The sequence below is a fragment of the Trematomus bernacchii genome, unplaced genomic scaffold, assembly GCF_902827165.1.
Source record: "Trematomus bernacchii unplaced genomic scaffold, fTreBer1.1, whole genome shotgun sequence".
NCBI lineage: Eukaryota > Metazoa > Chordata > Actinopteri > Perciformes > Nototheniidae > Trematomus > Trematomus bernacchii.
The window spans coordinates 9,219,714-9,234,958 of NW_022987851.1; the positions used below are offsets into that span (position 1 = coordinate 9,219,714).

Here is a 15,245-nt window from a genome sequence, read left to right on the forward strand (position 1 = left end):
TAAAATATTCACTTATAATTTAAGAAAAGGGAAAGCAGCATGAAACTCTTAACATTGATTGCCTGATTGGCAAGGGTCCCAACATCTCTCTGCTTCATGTTCAGGTGTTTTCTATATATTCAGGTCTATTTTTACAGCCTCATTTTTAATACCACATTTATTTTTCTCCTACTTTGAAGGGCATTTTCCATGTGCCACCATTAATCTGCAACCCCACTGTGCAGAATGTGTTATCACCCATGCTGTCAGTTAGCAGTTCACACATTAACACTGTCCCCATCTCCTCTGTAGAACCACCAGTTCCACTGCCCTCGGTTTCCTGTCCAGTGCCCAAACCAGTGCGGCACACCAAACATCGCCCGAGAGGATCTGGCTAACCATGTGAAGGACAACTGCGGCAGCGCGCTCGTTCTCTGCCCTTTCAAAGAAGCCGGCTGCAAACACAGGGTAAGATTGACCTGCATAATTTAACATTAAAATATATTTCTTGTTCTTGTTCTTGTTCTTGTTCTTGTTCTTGTTCTTGTTCTGCTGCTTCTTCTTCTTCTCCTTTTCAACAGTCAAGCTTGTTTGCCTTGTTGTTTATATGCATTCACTTTTATTATGTTTCCTTAAATTGTTGTTATTGTGCCCAACATAATATTTTTTTCCTCTTTTGGAACATGCCTGTAGGCTCTATTTTAACGAGAGCCACACTTCTAGATTCTGACAGTGCAATTCTGTCTATTTTTAAAACTGACGTCAGTTTAAGAAAATGTGGACACGCTCGAGGGGGGGTGGCAGATGAGCATCATACTCGCTGCGCTCTATTAAGAATTTCAGAGAAAATGGAAACATTGTAATTTACATTTACCAATGGAAATCTGTGAATGGATGTAAACAAACAGATGCGAACAGCCTGGCATTGTGGGAGACTTAATTGTAGTTGAGAGGCTGTGTTTAATAAATTGCATACATTTCAGATGTTTATCTTTCTCATATTTATATATAAACCTCAGGTTTTTAAACAATAAATCATGCAACTCGGTCCAATCCTTATTTGATTAAAATATGTAGTTATTTTCTTTGAAAACTAACTAAGAAAAGTATGTATTCTATACCATAGACAAATATTTAATAAGGATAAACAGTAGAGGCTCCAATTATGTAAATGTTTGTAAAATAAACAGATACAGATTGTGCTACTTTATATAGATGTGAATGTATTGTACATATCCTCTCTTATTCACTGTGGTTTTAAATTATTCTTCTCTCTGGCAGTGCCCCAAACTGGCTATCGGTCGCCACCTGGAAGACACCACTAAGTCTCACCTGACTATGATGTGCAACCTGGTGGGGCGTCAGCGGCAGGAGATCCTGGAGCTGCGGAGGGAGATGGAGGAGCTGTCCGTCAGTCACGACGGCGTTCTTATCTGGAAGCTCAGCGACTACTCCCGCAAACTCCAGGAGGCCAAAATCAGGAGCAACCACGAGTTCTTCAGCCCGCCCTTCTACACTCACCGCTATGGCTACAAGCTGCAGGTGTCCGCCTTCTTAAACGGCAATGGCAGCGGTGAGGGCTCCCACCTCTCCGTCTATATCCGCGTTTTACCTGGAGAGTACGACAGCCTGCTGGAGTGGCCCTTCTCCTACAAGGTGACTTTCTCCATTATGGACCAGAGCGACCCGTCACTTTCCAAACCCCAGCACATCACGGAGACCTTCAACCCCGACCCCAACTGGAAGAACTTCCAGAAGCCCAGCAGCACCCGCAACTCGCTGGACGAGAGCACCCTGGGCTTCGGCTACCCCAAGTTCATCTCTCACGAGGAGATAAAGAAGAGGAATTACGTCCGAGACAACTCCGTCTTCATCAAGGCTTCAATAGAGATTCCCCAGAAGATAATGGCTTAAGATCCTACCTTTGTTTTCTTTTTATAAAGGAGAAAGATGGGTAAAGACTGGAACTGAGACACTTAACTTTGAAAACTTCTACACACTTACCCTTTAGATACTTTCGACCCTTACAGCCTCTCCACCACAGAGCTTGAATGGAGTCTGTTAGGCTGGCTGAGCTGACTCGGAGGACTTTGATGTATCACAGAGGAGAAAGTGTTTGGTCAGCAGAACCATCACTCTCTGCTGTTCCTTTTTTATTACGTTTTTTTTATCTGTTTGCTGACCTTTTATCACAGTCTACAACAAAAAGCCTTGGAAATCAAACAGTGCCTAGAGAGTTTATCTTAAGTTATATTTTTGTTGTTATTTCTGCAGTACATATGTTAAAGATTATGGAAAAGATATTGAAAAAAGGTTGTGAAGGGCTTCTGTAGAGAGAAAGTTAGAAGCAGGTGAGAGATGTCCCGTTCGGATGGTCTGAAGAAGCTGGAGCTCAGCAGACTCAAGCTCTAGCCCAACTGCCTTTTGTTTACATGCTCATACAGTATACTCCCACTGATCCCTGAACAAACACACAGCCCTTGCTTAGAGACTGCTCGTTTGTGTACACAAATACATTGAATTGATTAGATTCAACCTTGGTCATTTTTAGTGTTTTAAAAGGAATAGTATTATCTTTTGGTTTAGTTGAATGAGAAGATCAATACCACTTTACGACCAGTAGCCTGTTAGCTTGGCCTAGTATAAAGACTGGAAATAGCAAGGCTGGCTTTTTCCTAAGGTAAAATAATCCACCTACCAGCATTTGTAAGGCTTACTTACATTCACCACTTGTTTGTTTAATACATACAAAAGTATTTACAGTCAGAGCCAGGCCATCTGTTTCTAGACGTTATGCTAGGCTAAGCTAACTCGCTGAAAGATATGTGGTAACAATTTTCATATAAGCGAATAAATGTAGCATATTTCCCAACATGTCAAACTAACTCAAATTAAACATGCTGATGCTGAGAAAATCCTAAAACTGTCTGGCTTTTTAAACTGCATACACCAAAATGCAACTGTCAAGCTCAACTACGGCTGTTTAGTTTTTTTTGCTGTCAGGTTTACAAGCTACAGATCTGTTTCTTCTAGTTACCTGCTCCCTCACAAGATCTGTCTGTGTTTGTCCGTGGTTCGACCCAGTCGTAAATAGCAGCAGGAGGAGCGTGCAGATGTACCAAACACACACACTTGATAGTGACCCTATGATGCTTCGTATTTGTTTAAAAGTCCACCAATAGGGGACAAAAGCACCTTTCGACGGTCGTTGGATGAGCAGAGCAGACAAAGAGGCCAGTTGTCCAAGTACACGCGCATTTAATAGTGAAGGAAAAGCCATGTGGCCTTTTTATACAGTATGTCTTCGCATGAGGGTTTTAAGGTGTGCAGGGCGACATAAACACATGCATGCTACCACCTAGACTACATTTTTGTACTGTAACCTGTATTCTTGAATCCTCTCCCATTGATGGCTATTATGTCTCTTTTTTTGGACTGTTTGAAAGTTGACAAAATGTCAAAAAAGTTTTGTTTTTTATATATACAGAAAATGTGAACGCTGTCGGTAATATAACCTATAAAGACAATGAACACTCGTCTGTGAAGTGAACTGTTTTACAAGCCCGCGCATGGGTGGTGTACTGTTGGAAAAGATAGTAACGGTTTCTGCAAATATGTGGGTGTCTCGGGACTGACTACACCTTTTGTTGTTACCATGGTCCCCTGTGTGTATCTTCAGCTCAACACACAATGTTGCAACGGAAAGCAATTGGAGGGATGTGTGCTACACCCGTCTCCGTCACAGCACCATCAGACAGGTGGAGGACTGATGATATAGTACACTACAGTCGTATGTGAATACTGATGTAAAAATGCAGAAGCACATTCTGTAATTTTATTATTATACATGGAACAATTCCTTATTTCTTGTCATAATACCAGCTGATATTTTACAGTGATTTAAAGAAGTGAGAAGATTCAACTTTTTTGTAAGATTCTGTATTTTTAAAAATACTTAGCTGTTTTATACAAACGCTTTTCGTTGGAGAGTCGGGGTCGACTTTGGGAATTTTCATACCCTTTTGTCTCTTTGGACATATGGATAATTTGTTTGTACTTGTGGTTTGAGCCTCACATATTCTGTCTGTATTATTTCCTCTTAAAAGTATTTATTTTAAAGAGCCTTCATGTGAGTTTTCACAGATGGCACAAATTCTTTAATATGTTGATTGATGAGTGCTTGTCAATTTCTTAAATGAAATAAAATACCATATATTATAGTTGTGTGTTCACTTTTTAAACTTTTTTTTTGAAATCCTCAAAACCTGATTAAATTAATTTAGTTAAACAGAACCAACAACATAGCTTAAAATCTGACTTGAGAAGTCAATAAAACAAGAACAAGTCAAAGGAAAATGTTGTGCTCTCATAGAGTAGGTTTCACACTGTGGCTACTTTATCCCTTTATCAAGAATCTAGATAAAGAGATAAAGATTCTAGAATCTAACTGATACGTTTAATGTAAATAAATATACCCTGAAATAAATCTTGAATCAGAGGAAATGTAAAACAAGCGCTCCTACACAGACTTGATGGTGGACAAAAACATCCTTGGGATTTTAAGCAATAGTACGGACTCTTAAAGAACACTTTCACAACTTTAAGTTTGTCTTTCATAATATCCCATACTGCGCAGCACATACTATCTGACAGTAACTTAATACTTAACTGACCTTATGTTAACACCTGTGGAAGTGACGAGTGTAGGGGCGCTCAACGACTTTAACCTGCACTTCCATAATGTCCGGGGAATTTAAAAAGGGGTTTAGTAAAGTAACACAAGCAGGAAATCTTGACCGAAGTCCCTAGTATGAGTCATGCTCAGTAAAGCCTGGATTCTACACTTCCCACAATGCAGTATATCTTATGTTAGACCCTCCCTGTTTGATTTATGAATATCTGTCTATTTGCACATTTTAAAACAATATTTCCGTTAAAAAAATGTGCCCCAGCCCAACTGTGTACAAAATCTACAAATACTACTACTACTACTACTTCTACATGTGTACTAGGCGATGTCTCCTCTAAAATAATTGTATATGGTATTCATCTCTTTTCACAGGCAGTAGTCAGCATGCTACATTAATACATTTTCAAATCTGAAAGGGATTTGTCCAACCTGATCTGAATTTGTAAACATTGTTGGACCTGAGGGTCTCGGATATTGTTAATATGATTTTGTTTATTATCACTCTGCTTTCCTGTCACATGTGCAAAGTGTGTTACAATTACAGACATATCTGATGAATCCATATGAGCCAATTGGTTTTATATTCACTTCATCACCCACTCAGTGATCTAGGTTAAAGGTGAAAGCCGTTTCTGTCCTGCCTCTTTTGTAGTTTTTGCTCCGAGATGGAGGGACGCGAAGGAGCAGAGGAAAGGGGGCAGAGGAAGTGAGGCAGACACCAGCCCTGCTTTGAAGCGATGCCAGGAGTTTGCATTAGCTTGCAGTTTGGATGGTGTTCAGTGCAGCAGGATTTAGGGAAGTGGAAAATGAGCTTTTAACGTCCAAGTCACTGAGAGGTCCCTCGGGAGGACAGTCCTGTTTTCCACTTACTGTAGGCCTACAATAGCCGGCCAAAGTAGGCCAAAGTATTTCTAAAACATAAAATCTCAACTCTCTCATTCTCTTTTTTTCAGCTCTAAAATGAAAACAACATCTGTTTTAGGAATACAGTAGGACTTTTCTTTACTTCTGTACACTGTCTTTTCTTTTGAGGATATTGCCAATATCCTTGTTTTTCATTCACCATGGCTGTTTTTAAGCTTGCCCTCAGTTAGAGGGATCATTCATTTCAGGGAGGGGACCTCTGGCCAGGGCTGTCGCCTCTCTCAAGACCGGTACAGAACGTTCATAGATGAAATGAAGAGTAGAGCCAGCCTCAAACTTTCCTGGCGCAGGGTGTACAACCAACAGCACTGTGCTGCTTCAGGGCAACGCAGAATGAAAATAGTAACAGCCAATTACATGTTAGCAAGCTCCATGTGTCCCATGCAGAGTAGTGTCACGTGTGGCTCTCAGTACAGTGCTGCCCTTTGGTTTCGCTCTCTTTTTTTAGTTTGCTTGGTAAATGATTTGCAGGTAGAGAGACACATTCTCATACACACTGAGAACAGCAGTGTCGTTCCTGCTTGGTGAGCTCACCCAACCTTTGGTCAAAGTATGCTAAAGATGCCATCTGGGTTAAAGGAGGAGGAGGTGGTGGTAGTGGTGAAGGCGGAGAAAGGCCCAACCCATGAGGCTTTCCTCGCCCATAAAAAATAACATCAAAGAGGAACTGTGGTCTATGATGCAGTGCCATGCTGTCGTCCCTCATACAGTAAGTTAAACAGTTCTGCCTCATAGTGCAGGAACTGAACCGGGATGAGGAAATATGAGAAGCAAAACAAGATTCACACTCAAGATTTACAACAAGAAAGCTCAGTGGTTGAGAAAAAAGGTTAATCTTTTACCTTGAAAACAATACTTTGACAAAAAAATACACATCTAATCCATTGAGCCGGACGGCTAGGTGTTGTTGAATGTTGAAAGTAGTAGTGAACCTTGAGTTAGGACTCTCCGCATTGTTCATAGTTTGTTTATTTGAAGGTACTAATAAATGATGTACTGGGTCCTTACCCATATACGTATAAGTAGAGAGATGCATTTAGGAGGGACCTAGCTTGTAAAACTACCTTGTCATTTCTTTAAAAGTAGCAGTACATACTTTACTTTTCTTACCTCTGGTCTTATACCCATGTAGCCTATATATTAGGTTCCAGGTTAGTTAGTGTGTTATTGATACCACCTAGTTACACTGTTGACTTTTTTTCCTATCTTAGATTATCCTAAATCTAATCTTCTATTACTCACAGGCAGCTCCACCCATCCCTCAAAACCAAAAGGCATTAGCTGTGAGTCTGTACTCTCCTTTTATCGCATCAAACCAGAACAAAAGTGTTAAATGATTCTTCGTCATAAGAGAATATTGTGACCTCATGTGACTAAAACACATTTCATACATAAATTATCTAATTCAATGAGAGGCTGGTTTAGGACTGCTGCAGTACAGGTTGTTTTAAGATTTATAGTTATTGAATATTTTGCAGACTACTGATATTACAGATAACGAAAGCTTGATTTCTCTCAACTCTAAATAAACTCTTAAGTGTTGCCCAAGCATCTTCCTCTTGGATCACAGACTGGATGGCATGATAAGGTTGGCTGAACACTCTGACCTCACTGACATAGCTGGCTTCTCTGACACAACAGCACAGTATAAGAAAATACAGCTGATTGATTTATTATTTGAAGTTAAAAAAACTACCGGCCCTCCTTCATATTGATTTATGCATTTCCTCTGATGTAAATCCATCCAGCGGGAGTTTGAAAGCCAGTCGAGTAAGATTAGAGGCAGTGACTTGGGGCCAAAGGTCAGTCAGACCCACCGTGGCTACCTGCCAGCAGTACGATGCTGCGGGCTCGGATCAATCACTGGCCTGAATTACTGGAATAACACACCAGCCCTAGGGGGGAGGATCCTAGAAGGGTTCATAGTCTATGTGCTCACTCATACACGTCAACGAAATCTCTGATTGATCATGTACTACCAATACTACTTTGTTGATTCTACAAAAACGGAATTGCAGTGGAAGAGTAAGTCCAGCATGAAAAGTAAAAACACCAACATATGCAATATTATTTTATCATTATTGCAAACAAATAGAAGACTGTAGCTCAGGTTGTTTTATTTATTTTGTATGTGCTAGCAATCCAATATGCTAAAGATACCACGGTTGGAGGAGGAAGAAGTAATAGGCTACATGAAACACGTGAGTTAATGAGCCCCAAGATATCCGAATATGAGTTTAATTGAGAGACATTGCCAAACTTGGAAAGTTATCTTGCAATGCGGAGAGACTTTATGCTACAACAAACGGCATTAAAACCAGTGACCAGTCCAGCAGTTATCTGGACAGCACACCTTCACTGGATAGCGATGAATCCATCTCCATCTTCCACTCCAACTACCCCGCCTGCGTCCTGTGATGTAAACAAACCCAACACCATGTGCCCCACTAACAACCGGTGGTAAGATAAAATACTACTGTTATGCCCACCATGGCCATTCAATATAAATAACATAGGCCTACTGTGGTTATAAGCTGTGGTGTGTACTTTTCCTAAAAACACATTTGAGGTGCTTGTAATTTAGTATTTTCTAGAAATTAATGTTTCTTTTTTTCACACTAACTCAAGCGCAAACACTAAATATATTTACATTGCAGCAATTAAACAATTAATACTCAAAGCTGCTCATCATGGGTATTTTAAGCACAAAAACAGGTTTGACACCTCCGATAGGATTCTCTGACAGCTCTGATGAAAGAAAGGAGAGAGGTGTGAGAGTCTGTCGCCTCTGTTTTATATAGCTTAGTGTATGACAGAAGTTTGTTGAGGAGGTTTATTCATATCTGTTGCTTCCTGATATGTATGTGACCCGAAATAATTATGATCTTGTGACTGCTGACTGCATACACATCAGTGTTACCGAAGTGTTGAAGTGCCTTGATTTTCGCAGGAAGAGCACAACCCTGTGACACTTGATAAATTAACATATGTTTAACATAATGTGCTAGTAATAGTAACAATATCAGAAATTACTGTACTCTGATTCCTGTTGGCCATCTATAATATTTCTCCCTGACTAATTGTGTCATTTAAGAAATAATTGAGTTAGCAAAGCAAAACTACAAGCATTGCCAAAAATCAGTGGCACCCATTGCGTTCGATTTCTGTGTGTATTTCTTTTTTTATCTATATCCTTTTTTTCCTTTGTGAACTTCTGAGAATAAAGTTCACTCCCAGAGTTTGGCATTTTAATCAGCACCTTCTCAGATAAACAGTGCCTGTTTAACTTTCATGGTCATGTGTGCAGCGTGTACGCAGGAGGTTTGTGGTTTGAGTTGCTGAACCTGAAAGGGCTCTTCGCTGACCGTTGCTTACACGAGTCGACATTCATGATGACAAATAATCCCAGCAGCGTGTGAACCTCTGGAGGCTTTCTGGTCATCAACAAAATTCTCTGTTGAAGAATGTCACTCCGACTGTACTCTGTGTCCCTGTGGCGTGCTATCCTCTACTTTATTTTTCAAATTCCCCTGCTACCTAGGCAGTTCTTCAATTCCAGTCCTATCCAAAGTGAAAAGGACACCCCTCTGTTAATAACTCAACCTTATCTATGCCAATGTTAATACTCATTTTTGGTTTTCAGTTATCATTCTACAGATTAAGTTGTGTTTCTAGTAATCCAAGGATGAGGTAGCTACTCTTGATTTTGATATTGATACTAAATATAGCTCTGTGTGCTAATTGTTCTGTTTCACTCTCAGATCTCCTTATATTACTTTCGGCCATAGCAGGCAGCTGTTTTCTGTGTTAAAGTTCTTAAGACACACAGCAGTGAGGCAAACATTGAGACCAGTCGGTGAAGAAGTATTTAGCATCTAAACAGCCAGATACTCTCAGGAGTTGGTTGAGACCAAACACCGAGCTAAATTCACCAGGTTGAAAGAGAAATACGACTTAAAAATAAATGTTAATTCTGCTTTGTAACAGCTGGATTTGTAAATGAGCAAATGAAATGGCAATAAAACAACATTGCCCATATTTTCATTCACTAGATTTCCGCCCAAAATAGATTTTCAAATCCTTTCCATGTAAGACTACATGAAAGCAGGAAGTTGATATGAACTTTGCTATGATTTCGTTGTTTTTCAATAGTAAAAGTAGCATTGTATTAACACTTATATTATTAATTTAGATCGACCAGCCACACATCTTTAGAGAGGTTTAGCCAATGTCCCACAGTACCTATGGTTAAGATAGCATTACTTAGAAAAATAGAAAAGAGCTGTCTTTGCCTGAAGTCCAGCAGATAATCTTAACTCCAGCCTTCAACTCATAAGTAATGGCTTTCTGTGGCTCCAACTATGCAACCCATAATCTGGCTGTATGGTAAAGGCCACTTGGGAGATACTTGAGTAGAGCAAAATACCTTAAGATCTTCCAGGCCAGACAAAAATAGACATTTTATTGGTCTTTCAGCCTATTTTTATAGCCCATTTCCTGGAGTTCAACTGTACATTTTGTAAGATAACTAGCTGGTATCGTGATAAGTGATATTTAGTTATATATAGTAAAAGTTATTTTTTACCCCACATTAGGAATTTGTCAGAATAGGCAATTGTGATCAGTGCTTCTGTCTCTTAGAAACAGTGACGTTTTTTTAGATCTGTTTAGGGCATCCAATACAAATATCTTCAGCTTGAAGTTTGATGAAACTTGATTCAGTTGTGTAACTATGGAATAATCACTTTATTTGTTAAAACATTATTTTACTGATTAAAAAAATACTTTCTTGATTCTGCCAAAAGTAGTGTGCTTGTTTTGTGTTCCTCAAACTGCATCTACAGCGACAAGCTGATCATAAATGGCTGTAATTTACCAATCCAAATTGAATATTTAGAAAAGCCATAAAGTAAACCATCATATTACATAACCTCTCTAATGTTTTTTTTGCCAGTTGATCACCTAAGTACAAGTACAAAAGCGGATTTGTAACTTAAAAAAAAAAAAGGAAAAAAAAGTGTATTAAGATAAAAAGTCACAAATGAAGATTGGAGAAAGAATGTTAAATCAATAATTAAATACAATATACATTATTATTGTGAAATAATGTGTGGCAAACTTCTCCAAGCAATCTGATTTAAAATTAAATATATGTCTTCCTTTTTTTAAATGACTCAAAAAGATCATTTTCTTCAGTCCTGAGCCTGTGGTAAATATGCAGCAGGTTGCATACTACCAACAGTATAATTCAATGTTGTACTCATGGAGTAATGCCCTGCAGTAGCGATGTCACACTCCTGTCAAGCCCAGTCTAATCCTATTACAACCACTTTCATCATCACCAAGATATCAAGATTACATTTCCTGTGTCAACAGCGATTATACTGGGAGGGCAATGGGATTGCTGGAGCATCAAGATGGGCAGAAGCAACTGGAAGTGATCAGTAATAGTATAAGTATAGATTATGTAGTTCACCACTGGATTGGGTTGCTGCACAAGCCTTTGTCCTTCATGATATAAATGCTGCTCAATCATCCATCTGAAGAAGTAAAATCAAATCTATTTGACCCTTCAGTTACAATCAATACTACAAAAATACAATATTTTTTCATCCCTTCATGATAAAAAAGAGGAAATCCAGAGAAAAAGAGAGAACAAATCTTGGCCAGATGGTGCAGCCATGATTATCCTCTAAACATGGCTTCCAGTCTCTCTGAGCCCCTAATGGCAACACTGTCGTTTCAAAGAAGTAAACACATTCAACTCTGAGTCAAGCAGGTCTCTCCACAGGGGGTCTGCATGTTTAGTGTCTCTGTGTGTTTACTGTAACGCGGTCAGGGAAGGGTTAGTCAAATAAGTGTGGTTTGTCTTTTGACCCAGCTGCATTGAAACACACTCACACTGCCCCCCCCCCCTCCCACAAGCTGCTGCTATAGGCAGAGGATGCTGCCTTCCACATGCTTGCCTCATCTCTTACTCATTTGGAGACACCACCCCCGACCCCTGAGATCACCTCACCTCCTTATGTGAAAAATAAGCTCTGGTTTATTGAGGGAATGGTTTTCCAAAAGAGCAGGATATAACATGTAAAACACAGAATCCCCCTCCTCTGCTCGGTCAGGGTTTACCTCATCCTGAGCTGCAGGAACGGCCAGTTTCACTTCACCGGTGGGTGTTATTTTGAGGGAGAGAGAGAGGACGGTGTGAGGGGTGTCACTGAGCAGAGGTAGATTGGAGCCGTTGCCACGGTGAACGTGCTCTGTTCCACCAAGCTGGCCTCTGATTGGCCACAGCCAGGGCTGAGGGAAGGACATTCTGCCAATTGGAAACAATTGATGTTTTGTTGCCGGGCCAAGCTGCCCTGACACAAAGCTGACATTTATTGGCAACAAGGTTGCTCCTCAGGTTTGAAAAGGTGACTCTTTAAAAAAAAAAAGAATCATTGGTCGTGTGTTGCTGATATTTTTCCAAAATAAAATCCCATATTAAAATAGGAAGAACTATTCTGATCTGGGTATTCAGAAAACACCTACTACACATCCCAGTAATTAAATTGTCAAATCATATTTAATTTAAAACACATAATTTTTTAATAACTGATTTTGTTATATTGGCTTATCGTCTCGTATCCAATATATATAAAATCTCATTTGTATCATGGCAGACTTTTTTAATATCGGAAAATATTGAATCGCTTTCCAAAAAATACTTTTATTATTGCATTGTGATAAAACATAATTATGTTTTACATCCATAACAGCTGAGGCTTTATCAGTGTTTGTAAATGGTTATCAATATATTTTCTTTTACAACTTGTTTAACAGGAAAGGTGTGCTCTTCTCTACCAATATGCTTACTCTAATGTGTTAGATATATGTCGAAGCCTGTTATTAAACAATGAAAATGGGTGAGGTTACCAAAATGTTTGGTTTGTTAAACCAGCAGACACTGTCTCTAGTAGCATATTAAAACTATTTACTAGCCATTCATAAATGAGCACCCAACTATTCACATTACCAAATATACAGAAACCTGTTTATCGATTTCTGCAGGCTACCAGCTCAATAAATACTCTATACTGTGTCATCAAAACCCATGAGATAAGCAGACAACGCTTGTATAAAGTTTACATATTATTATAAAATATACATTGCTGAAGGTTTCGTAAGCTGCTGATGTCTTACTTTCTGAAAATAGCAGATTACCTTCAAAAGCTGAATACATCAAATAAAAACGTATTACTGTACATCTCCGGCTTGCAATATGTAAGATTCAGGATTTATTTACTTACTTTATTACATTTGAGCTGTTCATACAAACAGACCCTCCTTACTTTTAATCAAATCTCATCTCTCTATGATGTCAGTTTGAAACTGTGGGACATGAACTTTCTGAACTTTATGCAAAGGATGAAAAACAATGAGCTCAGCATGCTCCATAGAGGCTTCTGTCTCTTCTGAGTATTCTTGTTTTTTTATTACTTCCTTTATAACTTGGTTGTGAGCAAGAAAATGTATTCAGCAAATACTTTTATTTCCTTCTTGTAATGTAAAACTGTTAAAGGTTGACAATAAAAGCATTCTGGATCTAAAATTAAACGTAACATCTGTTCTTATTTACTTGATCATGTTGCACAATAAAAATAAATTTAAAAAACGCCACTATTAGTAACACCAAAGAATATTTGAAACCTTATGTTCAACTAATTTATCAAAAGATTTCCTCCACCTAAAAGTAATCTGTTGTTATTTTGATGACTGTGTCTGGCATGTGTAAAGCAAGTATGCAGCATGTCCTGATGTCTTTCATTAGTCGAGCATCTCAAACAGCCAGAAACTGATTGTCAGCTGCACATGAGTAATTTAATCGGGCGGGCATGCTTAGACACTTGGCTCTAATTGCATTGCTCTTTTGGACCATAGCGACTTTTGTCGGGCTGAAATGTGCCCTTACAGTACTGCTAATTGCATATGTAAATCACCAATATTTGGCCCCTAACAAGAACGGAGAGTTAACGCGATAAAAGGAATGTTCTTACTGTGGGTGATTTACAGCAGGATTGGCTGGCGTCCATTGGTGGATGTTGAAAACAGGGATCTGTTCAACTTTGTTTTATAACCGTTTCTATTACAAGAGATGATATTATTGGCTTTGTTTTGGTATGAAAATGATAAGGGGGCAGAATAGGGGGAGGGTTTTAAGGGTGGGTGGTCTGATGGAGGATAATGTACCAACTTACTAATTAGCAGCAATATGTGATCAGTTAGATGAATGAAGGTTGTTGATTTCGAGTTAAACAGTAATTAGTTAATTCTTACAAACAGTTAATTCATCTTCACATCAGCTTTTTTATGCTTTGACAAAAGCAGCATTTATTGTTCCTATTTCAAAACTTTATTTAGTTTTAGTCTACCATGAAAAATATTTCTTTATGATTGTTGTTGAAGAAACAATTAACTTCCGATGTGCGTGTTGCTAGTTATATTATTGTTCCATTAAGATATAAATTGGATTCAGTCAAATTAAATTATGTAGAACTAATTGTTAATGTTTGAGTAACTGAAATATTGTATTTGACATATTTTAAGAGGCGATTTAACCTCATCATGACTCGTTTTTAGACAGGTAGCTGCTAGATAAGCTGCACAGGAATATCCCTCTTATTGAGTTAAGACACTGGTGCCAAAGATCTGCCACAGCATTGAAAACTGAGAGCAGCAGAGGAAGGAAAGGCTTTAAAGTTCGTCAGCATCGAGATGTATCAAATCTAACAGGTTGAACTGAAAGTGATCTGATTGTTTCAGTCAAGAGGGGGGTCCAAAGAAAATATTTTCACCACACTGCCAGGGCTTTGCTTTTTTTAAACAAACATCTCCGACCCTATCCCTACCCAAATCATTTCCGTACAGTCCCTTGAAAGTCTCCTCAGAGTGAGTTATGTGTCCCACAGGGCGGGGCAGGGAGCATTGAGGACGATGGGGTCACGTTTCAATTTCCCTGCAGCGTTTCCTCCTCCCTCTCAATCCTGCTGCGGACTCTTCCCTATCCTCCTCCTCCTCCTTAGGGTGTGTTGAGCAGTCATTCACATCTGGAGCCGCAGCCATGGGGCCAAACATGGCGCCATACCAGTACTGAGCCAACACCACAGAAACACAGAAACACAGAAACACACACATCCCTGTTGTGCCAAAATGCTGTTGTTTGGTGGCACCAGGGAGTTTGCTGCTCACACTTAACTCATTATGTATGCATGGAGAAGTACTGCATGTACAGTTGTTTCAGTAATGCTAGGTTTTCATGTGGGTCGACAAAGCAGGGAAAAGAGTCACTCTACTTAGAAAAATCCCTCCCACTGAAGTGCCCTTAAAAGCTCCTTAAATTAATCCTGAGAAATTAACATAAGCAGATACCATTCCTTTCTCATTGAGGCAGGGCAGACCCTTGTGCATGTTAATTGTTCACAGCTTTTATAATCCAGTCTTCCACATGTGGGACCTGATCCAGTCTGCCTGTTTCTGATTAAGAATCGGACACGTGGGACGAGAGATGCTGAGAGAGGGATCTGTGGTACATTTTTCTGGGTTTGCGGGATTCAAAACTATTGTCTTGATTGGCCGGCTGAAACTTTGCTGTCATGCTCAAACTTGTGAT

General features: G+C 39.3%; 1 protein-coding gene across 1 annotated transcript in view; it reads left to right on the forward strand.

The window, feature by feature from the left end:
- The window catches only part of traf4a (tnf receptor-associated factor 4a), a 32,480-nt gene extending 28,281 nt beyond the window's left edge, over window positions 1–4,199 (forward strand). The window contains exons 6-7 of the mRNA XM_034113005.1: window positions 292–447; window positions 1,261–4,199. Coding sequence (XP_033968896.1) covers window positions 292–447; window positions 1,261–1,893 — 789 coding nt within the window. The 3' untranslated portion in view covers window positions 1,894–4,199. The remainder of the gene's footprint in view (window positions 1–291; window positions 448–1,260) is intronic.
- Window positions 4,200–15,245: the final 11,046 nt, after the last annotated feature.